Source organism: Alternaria novae-zelandiae, assembly GCF_023758075.1.
Source record: "Alternaria novae-zelandiae strain BMP 2774 chromosome Unknown scaffold_7, whole genome shotgun sequence".
Taxonomy (NCBI): domain Eukaryota; kingdom Fungi; phylum Ascomycota; class Dothideomycetes; order Pleosporales; family Pleosporaceae; genus Alternaria; species Alternaria novae-zelandiae.
Genome location: NW_026056967.1, coordinates 12735 through 27838, shown reverse-complemented (window position 1 = coordinate 27838; position 15104 = coordinate 12735). Strand labels below are relative to the sequence as shown.

The following is a 15104-nucleotide window of genomic DNA, read 5'->3' as shown; positions in this document are numbered from 1 at the left end:
GGATAGCTTGAGGCCAGATGTTCGTACATGGTCCGAGCTCTGGGGTACGACGACCGACCGCGTCGGCGGTTCGGTGTCCTTCGGGTGTCCGTTTGGATCCCCGCAAATCATGGCATGGACTTGGCCCAGCCTTCCTTCTCTCTCAGCATTCTACGAGAAACTTCTACATCCTCAGTTATTTCTTCCGGATCTCACGTATTCACGCGACTGCCCGAATTTCGTTTCACGAATCGCACGATAAGATAACAGAACACGACGCGACAATGGTACGTGATCACCGATTGCTGCCACGCGCGAGTCATGATGTAGAATGGATGCTAATTGGAGGTTCAGGGCTCTCTCGGAAACATCGCTCTCATCCTGGGTGCTCTCACTGCTGGTGGCGGCATCACCGGCTACGTGAGGACCGGATCTATCCCATCAGTCGTCGCTGGATGCACTGTCGGACTTCTGGTATGACCTCACATTACATGCATCACCACCTTGCGCGCATCTAACAAACAATAGTACATGCTCGGTGGCTACCGTGTCAACAGCCGCGCAGCGTACGGTGTTGAGTTGGCTCTTCTTGCTTCCGTTATCCTCGCTGGCAGCTCTATTCCTCGAGCAATGAAGTCTGGCAAGCCGCTGCCTATCGGGTTGAGCATTCTCGCGACCTTTGGCCTGTGGACTTTTGGAAACGCGTACATGAACAAGGCTCGTGTATAAGCGTTGCCAGAAAGATGATACGAAAAGCAGGCATCGTGCGATGAAAAGTGTACCATAACTTACCATGTTGAAATACGAAGCTTGACTGGATGAGGAAACGGATCCTACTGCGCGAATACTCCCTCTCGAGTTACTAATCGACGTGTCGATCCACAAGCTAGATACTAAGTCAGGGTAGCTGATTATCTCAACGTCTAGATATCTCAACGTTCTAACAGGCTCCCCACACGTTTGAGTTCGCTAATGATCCCGGGCTATTTGGAAGAATGCAACACCATCCACACAATACCGACGAGGCAACAATAGAAGCTCCCCACCAATCTATATCCCGGCTCTGCGTCGCGTGCCAACTGCCGTCGGTTATCCAGGGTCTTGCAAGTCTTAGCGTCATTCAGTAACACTGCATGAGCGAGTACTGGATATCGCGAGTATTGTTCCGGGTCACAATGCGGTTCCAGCTCATCAAAATTGATGGAACCAAGTTTCATTGACCAATCGTACCAAGTCAACACCTGACTCTGACTATCAACCTGCCATTTCCATCAGTGTACTCAGGCTGAAACCTATCCGCGAGGCAGAAGCTACAAAGCGATCATCCTGGTGTACGCAGTCCGTCACATATCGTAATCCCGAGTACAGTGATTGGTGGTTCGATATGACCTCCCAAAGCCTTTCTCCAACATTTTCATCTAAGACATACCAGAGGAATGAAAGCAAATTACAGATTGACGAGATCGAATCATGTCCCCGCATGGCTCGTGGCTCGCTCTGTGGCCACGATAATTGTTGGAGTTGGCCGCATAAAGAGTTGGGAAAGGCCTACTGGGCGACATTCATGAACGTATAGCTACGCCCATCTATCCACAGATCCCGTCACTATGCGCTACACCCAGCTTATTGGCAGTGCTGCGGCACTTGCTGGTTATGGTGAGTTCAATGTCCGCCTTAGCCGTTGATACTGACAGAACGAAGCTTTTGCCCAAGAAGGTGAGGCACAGTCTACTGTTGTCTACGATGCAGAAACGAAGATCAGTTACTCGTCGTACACGGAGCCTGAAACAGGGATGACGTTTGGTGTTGCTCTTCCGAAGAACGTTACAGACCCGTATGATGCCATCGTCAGGATCACGGCGCCAATTGCCAATCAATGGGTCGGCTTCTCATGGGGTGGCAATATGGTTTGGAATCCATTGAGCGTTGCTTGGCCTAATGGTCAATCCGGGACGATATCTGCTCGCTTCGCTTTGTATGATGCATACCCAGGTTGACGATGACGATTCTAACATCCCACAGTGGTATTGCTTTACCGCTTGGATACGATGGCGCCGAGCACAGCTACCTCAAAGGCACAAAGACAAACGCTACACATTGGACTGTCAATGCACTGTGCAAAGGCTGCACTGGATGGCAAAACAACGAAGATGAAAGATACGCATTGAATGGCACCGGTACAACACAATTTGCCTGGGCCTACGGCGTCTCTTCGGTCGAGGACCCTGCCAGAAATGATTCTGCATTCAACGTCCACGCGGCCTGGGGAAAATGGATCCACAATCTGGACGCTGCACGCATCGAGAATTTTGATTCTTTGGTCAATGCTAACCTGCTGACGGCACCCATAGCAAGTCCTTCCGCTGACCCGACCACCGTCGTGACAAGCGTCGTACCGTCTGCAACGTCGAAGCCAGCCGCGCCTGCTGCCATTCCAGCCTCGTGCTCCGGTGCCGGTAATCCCACATTCCAGGGAAGTCTTGCTTCTGGATGGAAGGCCACAAAAGTCGCCGGAGGCTTGACTGCCCCTCGTAGCATCCAGTTCGACGGGGTAGGAAACATGTTAGTAGTTCAATCTGGTAAAGGCATCTCGTACCATAAGATGGGTACGGATGGCTGTGTTACCTCTACCAAGATGCTGGTCTCGCAGAACAACCTGAACCACGGCATTGCAATGAGTCCTGACGGAAAGACGCTATACGCCAGTTCCATGACTCAAGCTTACTCCTGGCCATATGACGCTGCTGCTGGGACACTGGGAACGCGAACAACCATCATTACTGGCATGTACAACGGTGGCTCCCATTTGACCCGCACTCTTGCTCTCGCACCACAAAACCCAAATCTGCTGGTTGTCTCCCATGGCTCCAATGCCAACATTGACGCTGCTACATCGGATCCCAAGACTGCGCGTGCCATTATCAAGGTCTTCGATCTGTCAAAGATTCCAAGCGGAGGCTACAACTACGTGTCCGGAGGATACAACGCTGGCTACGGTCAGCGTAACGACGTGGGAATCTGTTTCGACAAGAACAACATGTAAGCCTCATTGGTATGAGCGCGCGTGATGATACTAACAATGCTACAGGCTCTGGGGCGTAGAGAACAGCGGCGACGACTTCAAGCGCAACGGCAAAGACATCCACTTCAACAATCCTGGCGAGAAGATCCATTACATGGGAGACGTGACCAAGCCCAACAACAACTGGTACGGTTACCCATCCTGCTTCACCGTCTGGCAGCCCAGCGACTTCACCGACAAGGCCTTCAAAGTAGGCGATTGGTTTGTCCAACAGCCCAGCACCAACATGAACGACGATACCTGCGTCCAGACAGCCACAGCTCCCAAGCTTACGCTGTTCCCTCACTCCGCACCCATCGACTGCAAATTTGACGCCGACAGCACAACCATGTATGTGACCTACCACGGTAGTTGGAACCGCACACCCGTCACCGGCTTCAAGCTCGTCGCTGTGAAGTTCAAGATTGGTGCGGACGGCAACTACACTCCGGTTGAACCTCTTACTAGCACCACGGCCGCTCAGGATATCTTTTACAACCCGGCTGTAGAGAAGTGCCAGGGTAATGGACCGAGTTTCAGCTCTGGATGCTTTAGGCCTGCGGGCTTGGCGTGGGATTCGCAGGGGAGATTGTTCATGACGAGTGATACATCGAGCAATGGGGAGGTTTGGGTGCTGGGTAAGTCGTAGAGGATGGGGTGGCACTCCCAAAGCGTCACGCTAGAGAGTCGATGAGGAGCAGACGATATGTATATACACTTGGTGCAGTCACACAGTCGTTTCTAGGTAGCCATCTTCAGGCAATGGGAGGTACCAGTTTACTCGCTCCTTGCGACCAAGGTGCAAAGTTCTAGATTTGCTTCAATCCCGTCGTCCTTCAACACATTGTCAGCGTCCCACTAACTCGAAATACGCGAACCATAGGTATAAATTGACTCACCCGAAGGATCGATCGCAAGCGAACTCATGAGATAGCTACTAGCTCGTTGTTCTGGGTGTCGCGCAACCATGGTTCGCGTACCGGGCAGAGGTTCTCGGAGATGCGATACTTCTCTCTTTCGTAGAGTATCTCCTCGCGTATGAGTCGTATGAAATGCGGGAGGTGTGGTTGGCTCGTCGTCTCTGGGTCGCCTCTGGGTCATCGCAGTACCAGGGAACGCGTACCGGGCACGTGGCAGGCATTTATCGGGAAGCGGCGTTGTATAAAGCACAGCGATATTTGACTTTTTTTACATACACCTACAGTCCTCAGCTCGACTCATTAAAATCGACAACTGTTGTGTACCAACGCTACCCTTAAGACACTCGCAGCTTCCGACACCCACACACAGCCTCCAGCCATGTTCGATACGAACAATCACGCGCCATGTTACTTCATGGAGCTTCCGACTGAATTGCGCCTGATGATTTATCGCTACGTCCTTCCTGAGGTCGTTAAACCCAACTATCAACCCCAAGTTCATGCCGCTTCTATTCTACGAGTTAATCATCAGGTTAATCAAGAAGCTTGCTCCGTATTGTACGGGGAAACTCGGTTTGAAGCGTCTGTAGATCCACAATACATCAATCTACAAGGAAAGACTTGGAGTTGGACTACTGAAGCAGAAAATCGAAGCAAAAGTCCCTTTGAGATATGCTCGTTTCCCCCATCAGCTAGACGTATTCGAAATCTCACTGTCGAGGTCACATACCAGAACCCTGGCTTCTACCTCCGTGATGTGGGGTGCAACGAGGAGACCATTAACTATAAGGAGGAGTTTCATCTCTTTAAAGTCAGGGATAGAGTTCGCAGACTCGTTGACTTCCTTGGATTGAGAAATACTCCATTGAAGCGCCTGGATGTCAGGCCCCGACAAACGTACCGCTGTGATTGGTCTACGGAAGAAATAATTGCGGCAATGTTCATGGTCCTAGGGCCATTCACAAACCTCCATGGCATTGAAAAACCAACGCTAGCGCTACCAAACTTCGTCGGAAGAAAATTGCAGGACAGAGACCTTACTGCTCTGCATAGCAACGAGCTCTACCTCCGACTTCGAGAAGAGTGGCTTTCTTCCATCAGAGGATCCACACCAGGTCAGGCACCCATAATGAATAAGCAAGGGAAGCGCGCGTACAGCGATGTCGAGACTCTGTCCCATCTAATCGACTACGCACCTTGGCCGATTTCGTCTTTCGAGGCAAGACGCACGGTGGCTGCTTTCCATAACTTTACGCTTCCGCTTCATTTTGCTCGCGTTGCCTACGGGAATAATGACTCCGAAGCCCTGGTAGCAATATGCGAAGCCACCAGAGCGCGGTGGTTCAGCCAAGGGTGTCGCCAGATACGCGAAGCTCATGTTAACTCCCAGGCGATTAGCGATGTACTCCAGGCCAGAGGCGCTGTGGAGCCACGTACTAAGTCAACGCTTCCTATGTCTCCTTCGGACTGGCCCTGGTCTGAATCTGAAATCAAATGCGAGGTAGAGGTACCCAAGCGCGGTGAGCCTGGCGTTACCATTAAGGAGGACAATTGGAGAATCTACATTTACAGGGGTGATAAGATGTGGACGCGCTTGAAGACACCGCAGTCGGTACGTGAGGCACAGAAACAAGGTAGCGACGGTAAAGCACCGTGAAGACAACCAAGACTGTGCACGCTGGTAGCTGCAAGGGATTACCGTGGATGTGTGCAGCACGCTCTTGTTCTGTGGTGGTAGCACGCGACACAACACTACTTGTAGGAGTCGCAATAGACAAGAGACAGACCGTTAGAAAAGGGATGTATGAGAAGTGGGAGAAAGACACAGAGCGGCTGACATGTTCACCATTGTGCATATCAGGGGAAGAGTGGCGTTGTGGAGATTGCGGTATCTCTAGGTGGAGTGTTCACTGAGTAGAGTGACAAGCGGACAGGAGCAATGACAGCATAGCAGCAAGTTATATGCGGGACGAAATCTCGTTTGTGGGGCACGAGATCCTGTTGTTGGACGACTTGCCGCTCCAAAGCGGTCTAACAGTGTAGCTGAGACAAGCCATGATAATTCCAGCCGCAATGTGGCACACGCCTAATTACAGGGTACAAAGTAAGTGCGGCTATTAAACTTTAGTACTGCGTATTTAAGCTTAAAAAGCTATTAGAGGCATTTTAGAAGTAGTTAAAATTCTTCTAATAGCATTTAGTAGGTGTAATTATTTATATTTTAATTAATTTTATATAAGTAAACTACAACTTAATAAATTTAGAGTACGTAGCTTAGTATAGATTCGCACTTATAGTATAGCTGCCTTTGCTACTATACTAAAAATACCTATTAAATTATAGGTTAAATAACCTAAATTAGTTACCTAGTAACTTAGTATAGTACCTATAGTATTAGTCTATTAGAAACTACTAGCTATTACTATCTACTAGTCTACCTAGAATAAAAAGCCTGTATACGTCTTTACCTATCTTAATAACTCTCTAACTTATAAAGAACACTTTTTTCTTTAAATTATAAGCCTTAAGCTAGAGGTAGACTATTATTATATTATACTAGCTATTTAGTAGCCTAGCAAGATTACGCACTAGTGTTAGATAGTAAGTAGCTATACATAGATAGTCTATTGCTAAGCTATCTATTACTAAATTAAGAGTTATAAGTTATATATCTAGATTAGAGCCTAGTAAGTTATATTATAGAGTAACGTTACGCTAGTCTTTATTATTATTTCTTATAAGTTATATAAATAGTTTACTATAGCTAGATAGACCTTTGTAATAGATTAAGTTATATATTAACTTAAGCTATTTCTTAGTATATATCTTCTTCTTTTTTATTATATTAGTAGTATAACTAAAGTAGATAATAACGTACTATTTTTAGAATACTCTTCTATACTATAACTTCTACTTAAGGTATTCTACTAATAGTAAATAGATATTACTAGCGTGTACTACTTTAACGTATTCTCTAAGGCCTATCTAATAGTTAGATATAATATTGCGTAACGTTAGTATAATTATAGCTTATTCTTATAGGTATATAACTAATACTCTAGTATTACCTATAATAGAAGCGTAGAGAAGAATATTAAGGTCTAGGCGTAGTAAATTAAACGTAGTTATAGTTATAGAGTCTCTATTTAATAGTATTAATTAATTCTTATCTAATAAATTTTTACTACTATTACTTATTATTTAGTTATTTTAGGTACTATCTATAGTCTAAGACATGCTTATAGTTTTTAGAAGAAATAACTTCTTTATAGTCTATCTAGGTACTCTTACCTTTTATAGTATACTTAATTAATTAATATTTACTAAAGATATATTAAATAGTAGTTTATAATACTTTACCTACTATAAGCGTAAATAATAGCTCTTAAAGATTCTATAAGTATTAAGAAATATTTATAGATAAACTTAGTGTATATAAGAATCTTATATTACTAAGTATTAGGTTTATAATTTCTAACTTACCTAATTTATAAACCTAGAGTATTTTAGGTAGAGTAGCTATATCTACTATACTTTATAAAGATTAGCACTCTTATAGAAGAGAAGGTTAGAGCGTTACTTATAATATTACTTTATATTAGGTCTATACTACTATTATAGTATTTAAATCTACTATTTTTATATAATCTAGTATATATTATTATACTCTAGGTCTTATCTATCTCTATTATAGCTATAAATGCTTATATAATTCTTTTTATTATTAGTTACCTTAGGTATAGTAGAGATAAAAAGCCTATTATAGGTATTAAAGACAGCTTAATTATTTCTATACTTAGCTTAAGTAAGTTAGTAGACTTTTTCTTCTAGATATTAATACTATAAAGTATAGCTAGAGCTAAATAATATAGCGTACTCTAATTACGCTATACTAGCGTTTATAAGAGAGCTAAGAGCTTCTTCTATATTAGCCTTTACTACTATAATACTTATACTATGCTAGTGCACAAGGTGTTCTTATATAAATTAGATTTTTAATAACCTAAGAATTACCTAGAGAGAGAACGTCTTTTAACAAGAGCTCTTTAGAATTATCTTATTATCTACTATCTTATCTTTTACTTATGCTTTTTAGTATTAGGCTCTTATATAATACTTTAGATAATAGAATCTTCTTATAATAGAACTCTTTTCTACTAAACTAACGTCTATATACTTTCTTACTTATACTAACTACTTTACGTTCTTGTAGTAATATATTTTTATACTTTCTAATACTTATATAAATAGCAAAGCCTATAGAGATATATTCTACTATATAGTATAAGAAGTAGTTAGCATGCGTTAATACAACGCATATAGTAATAATAACTATAATAAATATAATAAGTATAGACTTAGCTCTTTTCTTTAGGTTAGCTAGAACTATAATAGTAGTTATGTTTAGGCTAACTACGTTCTTACTACTAAGTAATATTAGATAAGATAATTGCGTAGATAAGGTAACTACTTAGAAACACTAGAAAACACTAATTTAACTAATATCTAGAATAGTAACATTAGAAGTATAATAAAATGCTAAGCTAGTTAGGTTAATATAACACTATAATAGTATATTTAGAACGTACACTAGTGCAGAACTATAGTTTAATAGAACTAATAACCTAATAGAGTATTATAGTAAGTAAAACGCTAAGCTATACTAACTATAAAGGTATTTAAAAAGTACTCTCTACTGTTAGGCAGAGAGTATTAAACACTATTAAGTATTTAGAACTTATCTTTTAATTATACAATCTCTATAGTATAATATCTATTTAGTATTTAAGCTATTAAGTAAAGAAGTATTAGCTTCTTTATAAGTTATTTAGAACTATAATAACTACTAAAGAAATAGAAGAAGCATAAGGCGTTAAGAGATCTAGTAATCTTCTCTTCTAAGTATTTATCTACTACTCTTTTAACTACTTTAATACTAAAAATACTAACCTCTAGAACTATCTCTAAAGTAGAGAGCATATTATTGTTTATAATAGTAACTAATAGTGTAGTCTTTATAGTTTGCTCTAGACACGCTACTCTAGTCTTTACTAGTAATAATGTTACTAAGTTTCTTAAAGACTATAACTAATAAGCTAATAATAAAGGCTTCTCTAATAAGATAAAAGTCTCTATTCTTTTAGATTATATTAGTAATAAGAATTACTCTATTACTTATATTATTAAGCTTTTTACTAGTTATAAGAAGAAGAACTAGGCTAAGCTTAAGGCAAATATAAAGAAATACTAGGTAGATAAGAATACTACTATTAAGATAAGTAAGCGCTTATACTTATAAGCTTTTATCTATAAGTATATAAATAATCTACCTAGTCTTACTAAGTATTATACTTACTTCTACGCAATAGTAGAAGCCTACGTTGCTAATAAGTAAGTTCTATAGAAGAAACTTAGCTTTCTCTTCTACTAAGAACTTCTAAAGTATAATAAGTAGATAGTTACTTTTATAATGTCTAACGCCTCTAAAAGTAATAATTAGGCTAAGTACTATATAGATAAGATCTACACTTTTCTTAAGAAACACTATAGAAAGAATAACACTATTAATAATATATATACCTAGAAACGTAGTAGTATAGATACTAAAATAAAACGTATTATACTTACTAATAAGCGCGCTACCTTTAATCTAGAGAAAGTAAAAAGCGTTATTACTAATCTTAAGAAGTAATAGAAGAAGTAAGAATCTTTACTTTCTTCTAACGTAGATTTTAAGGTAGAATAACTTATAACTTTACTAAATAGACTAAGGCTTAACGCAGACATAGTTTATTTCTTTATAGTCTACTTATTAGTTACTCTAATCTTTAAGAACTTTTATAATACTCTATACTTTATAGGCTATATAACTAAGAAAGAGCCCTCTATTAAGAAAAATAATAGTTTTTTTATTACTAAAGTACCTAAAAATATAGCTTCTAAGAGAGAAACTATTTAGTATAGAAAGGCTAAGTACACTAACACTTGCTATATATATAATAAGAAAAGTTATAAGATTACTAAGTATAAACTCTATAATAACCTCTGTAACCTAGATTAGATTAGTTACTATTAAAATAGTAAGCGTAAGTAAGAAATGTACTATTTTAGCCTACTCTACAATTGCCTTAACTAAATCTCTAGTGCTTCTCTATTAACTTATAAGCTTAAATAGCTTAGGTCTAAGATTAAGAAGTATTTTAACGTTACTAATAATATAACAGAATAGCCTACGTATAGTGTTCTTTTTAAGAAGTTTAAAGAAAACTCTTACTCTAAGTATATTCTTAAGTAATTAAACTTAGCTAATATAATTATCTATTTAGGCTATTGCGTTAGGTATAAGAATGCTTAATAGTAGTTTATCTAGTTTTAGAAAGGTGTTAAGTACTCTAATAAGGCCTAGCTACTTAATAATATTAATTCTAATAGTATTATTATTAGTAGTAATAACACTATGTTTCTCTACAGCGCTAAAGGTAATACTATTAGACGTCTAAATAGAAGTATTCTTAGTAACTCTAATTAAGTTTGCGATAGCTATATTAAGAAGAGAGATAGACTCTCTAAGTAGTTATAAAGCTCTTAGCTATTACCTAAGAAGAATATAATTAAATAGACTTCTAACTTATAGATATTAGACACTACTATAATACTAGAGAATAGTTAGTTAGAATAGCTATTTCTTCTATAAGCTTCTAACACACTATTTATAGTTATACGTTTACCTACTAATATCTGTATTAATAATAATATATTAGCTAATTCTAGACATTTATTATAAGGCTGTAAGAAGAAGATAGTTAAGTTCTTAGATACTCTTTCTAATCTAGAACTTAAGAAGCTTATTAAAGGGCAACCTAATTGTATTATAACAGCGCTTCTAAGTTAGAAAGTATAAGAAGTAATAGTTTCTAATCTAATTAGTTAGAATAATATTACTAATTAATTACGTAATCTTCTAAAGAAGAATAGTGTTAGTGTAGATAGTATTAGAATAGTAAATAGCTTTAAGGCTAGCTACGCTATAGATTTTAGGTAGGCTCTATTTTTATCTAAAATCTATATACTCTTCTACGTATCTGCGCTCTACTATTACGCCTTCTATAAATACCTATTATAATTTCTACTAACTATATAGTTACGTCTATATAATACTAATATCTCTTATAATACTATTAATATATACTACTTAAATACGTAAACTTAATATAAAGTTACTAGTTATAGTAACTTATAGAGTAATACTCTTAACTATATACTTACTAAGGTAGTACGTAGAGTATAGAGACGCGCTAGACGCGCGTTTATCTAAATAGACCTACTAAAAGCCTAGGTTTATATTTATAGTAATTCTGTTAAATACCTTATTAATATAGGCGCGTAGATAAATATTCTTTGCCTTAGCGTAGCGCGCGCGCTAAAGATACTATATAAATACTAGATGTAGAAGCTTAGTAACCTACTATAAGAAGTTACCTCTACTAATAGTAGCTATAAGCTATTTATTAGTACTATGTTTAATGTCTTTATGCGTATTAGCACTATAGTTATTTACACTATCTTCTGTATTATTGTAAACCTTATACGCTTAGCTATACTTAGAGAACTATAGTGTATAGCGTTATATATTAGAATATAATATAACGCGTTTAGTAGAGTATAATATTAGATTTAGTCTAAAGATAGAACTAAATTAGTTTTCTTTATTGCCTTAGACTCTAAGCCTATATATCTATTCTCTACTATAGATTATAAGTAAAGAGAGAATAATAATAATACTACTAGACACGTATAAGTTAGCACTATAACTAACTACACTTTAGAACTAGCTAAGAATTCTTCTATAGTTTAGTATCTACACTAGAGAGCGTAGTGCAATCTAATATATAGTTTTAGGTAATATAATATACTATTTCTAGTAAGTATCTAATAGATATAGAGAAGATAAATACGCTCTCTCTTTAATAATAGCGTAGAAGCACTTTAGGTAAATAAAGACACTAAGCTAATTATTTAGTATAAATAGAAGCTTACTAAGTACACTATTATATATAAGATTAACTATAAGAAGATGCTTAATTATGCGCGTAGAACTTATTAGTAACTAGAGGTAGCTACCTGATATAAGACTGTAGATAAGAAGGTTTAACCTATTAACGTTTCTTAAGTAGATAAGCTAATAGAGTTTAGATAGAAAGACTAGAAAGAGTAAGCTATTTAGTGTTAATAACTTTGCCTATTTATTTATAAACTAGACCTAGAACTACGTAATAATATCTTTAAACTATAATACGCTATATTTCTATAAGAAACTTGCCTTATATCTAAGAGACTAGCTAACCTTTATATTAGATTATAAGTTACGTAAGAGAAGAGAGATCTCTTTATCTAGATGCTTTATAATAGAAAAGCAGCTTTATTATAGAAATTTACTAAATCTAGTAGAATATATCTTAACGTATGTCTACTATATAAAATCTATATAGTTAAATATAAAGCTTAGTAAGTGTAAGGCTTTGCTATTTCTAAAAAACTTAAGCAAGTTATAGTTAATATAGCTAATGCTTGTCTTAATAGAGGTACCTAGAAACGCTGTAATAGTTAGTATTATAACCTATAGTACCTAGTTTCTAAGAAGAATAGAGAAGCTTAATAGATCTCTAATATATAAAAGATTAATACTATTAGTATACGTAATATAAACCTGCTGCTAATAGTAGATAAGTTCTCTAAATGCTTTGCTAGATGTCTTATTAACTCTTTTATAGATCTCTATTCTAGTTATAATTAGATTACTCTTTACACTGTAAGCTAGAACATAACAGCCTTTTAGACACTAGTTAGTTTTTTTTGTTTATATACTATAGTTATAGAAGTAACTAACTTAGTTATAGTATTCTAGCGCGTTATAATAAAGATTCTTAAAGACTATTAGCTAAACACTATAGTATTTATTAATAATATTACTTGTAGAGGTTCTAAAACAAACTATAGTAGTAAGATAGCTATACCTAGTGTTTGTTGCTACGTCTATAAATACATTCTCTAACTTAACTACGTTCTTGCAGATATTAAGCGCGCAGAAGAAATAGTCTCTAGTAAGAAGTGCTACTTTCTTATAGAGCGCCTAGAAGTTGTTAGCTATAAGATTAGCTCTAAAGAATACTATTCTAATAGTAAGAAGGTCTAGAAGCTTTTAGATTAGCTACCTTACTACAACATACGTAATGTTTGCTTATTTCTTAGACTATATATCTATTACTGTATCTAGGTAAAAGAATTTACTACTATTACTAAGCCTCTCTTCTATCTTCTTTATAGAGATGTTAAGTATAAGTAGAGTCTAGATTAGAATTAAGTAATATATACACTTAAATATGCTATATACTTAGCACTAGCGCTAGTAAGCCTTAACTACTTAGATATATTAAAGTACAAGGTCTTTCTTATAACTAACGCTAGTTAGAATAGAGAAGAAGCTTACTTTAAGTAGCTATAGGCTAATAGTAGACACTACTCTATTTAATTTAAAAGTATACTCTAGTTAGTAAGAGAACGTCTTTAGTATTCTACTAAGTTAGAATACAAAGTAGTGCTGTAGGCTTTAAAGAAGTTTTGTATATACCTATATAGTATATATTTTACTATTAAAACTAACGTAGCAATACTTATTACCTAGCTTAATTACTCTTCTATAGACAACCTAGAGTTAGTTATAAATTAGTAGATTTCTACTATTCTTCTTTAGAACTTTAATATTGTCTACGTTTTTAGAAAGAAGAACGTTATTATAGACGCTCTCTCTTGCTACTCTAAACCTAATAATTAGGTTCTACTAGAAGAATCTAAGAATAATCTTAAGAGGTTTATTAACTATATAATTAGAAGTATAGAAGAAGAGCTACTACTTATTAGAGTATCTTAGGTACTTAAGCATAAGTATGCTAAATAATCTAAATAGATTGCCTAGTTTCTTATTAACCTTAAAGTTTCTAAAAGTATAACACTAAAAGAGCTTTGCGTATAGAAGAAGAGAGCTTTAAACTTCTTTATGCGCGATTACGCGCTCTTCTATAAGACTTTAAGAAACGTTACTATACACTGCGTTATAGACAACACTAATATCTACTTATAAACTATATAGTTAATATATAAGACTATTAGCTATTATAGAACTAATACTATATACTCTATACTCTTCTAACGTTACTAGTAGTTTAATATATACAAAGACGTTTAAGAAAGAATTTAGTAATGTTCTAAATACTAGCTTTACTTCTCTAAGAGGAGAGTTAATATATTAACTAATACGTATAGCTTTGCAATTTAGAAGTTAGTTATAATTAATGTAGTTTACATGCCTTACTACTAAGGTAAAAAGTATCTTGTTATTACTAAAGAATACTTAAGCAGATAGCTAGAGGCTAGAGCGCTTTCTAATAACAAGTCTAGCACTATTGCTAAGTTTATTTATAAGAATATTATCTATTAATAAAGTATAATACGCAAGCTCTTAGTTAATAGTAGACTAGACTTTGCTAAGATAGTAAAGTATCTTACAGCTAACTATAAGATTAAATATATTTAGTTATTCTTATATAACCTATAGGCTATAAGTAAGATTAAAAGTAGATATAAGCTTATTATTAATGCTCTCGCTAAGCTATTAGGCCTATAGGTAAACAACTTATCTACTGTTCTTCTTACTAACTGTATTTCTACTTAGTCTTAGATAGGCTATTTACTATACTAGTTAATTACTAGATAAAACTTAGTTCTTCTATTAGAATTAGAGCTTTCTATATAGCAGACTCTTTTGTTCTAAGAAGTAAAGAATTATGCACAACTTCTAGTAATACGCGTAATATAATTAGACCTCTAGAACTAATTTACTAAAAATACTATTGCCTATACTAATTAACTACGTTAAGCTAAGAAGAATTATTAGAATAACACTAAGAAGATACGCTATAAGAAGCTTTAACTTAGAGACTTAGTTCTTTTATAGAACTCTATACAGAAGATTAATATATCTAGAGATAAGAAGCTTAACGCTAGGTAGATAGGTCTGTATTGCATTTAACGCCTATAGCTAGAGCGAGGCACTTACTAGATTAAAAATCTTAATAGAACGCTACTTC

General features: G+C 36.4%; 2 protein-coding genes across 2 annotated transcripts; both read left to right on the top strand.

The window, feature by feature from the left end:
* Positions 1 to 263: 263 nt before the first annotated feature.
* J4E88_004010 (uncharacterized protein) lies at positions 264 to 708 on the top strand (the record flags this gene model as incomplete). The annotated part of the gene is made up of 3 exons (XM_049397658.1): positions 264 to 266; positions 334 to 453; positions 508 to 708. 3 exons carry the CDS (start codon positions 264 to 266, stop codon positions 706 to 708), a joined length of 324 nt encoding a protein of 107 aa, XP_049256103.1.
* Positions 709 to 1586: 878 nt separating this feature from the next.
* J4E88_004009 (uncharacterized protein) lies at positions 1587 to 3689 on the top strand (the record flags this gene model as incomplete). The annotated part of the gene is made up of 4 exons (XM_049397657.1): positions 1587 to 1635; positions 1681 to 1954; positions 2002 to 3018; positions 3068 to 3689. The coding sequence occupies 4 exons, from the start codon at positions 1587 to 1589 to the stop codon at positions 3687 to 3689; spliced, it is 1962 nt and encodes a 653-aa protein (XP_049256102.1).
* Positions 3690 to 15104: the final 11415 nt, after the last annotated feature.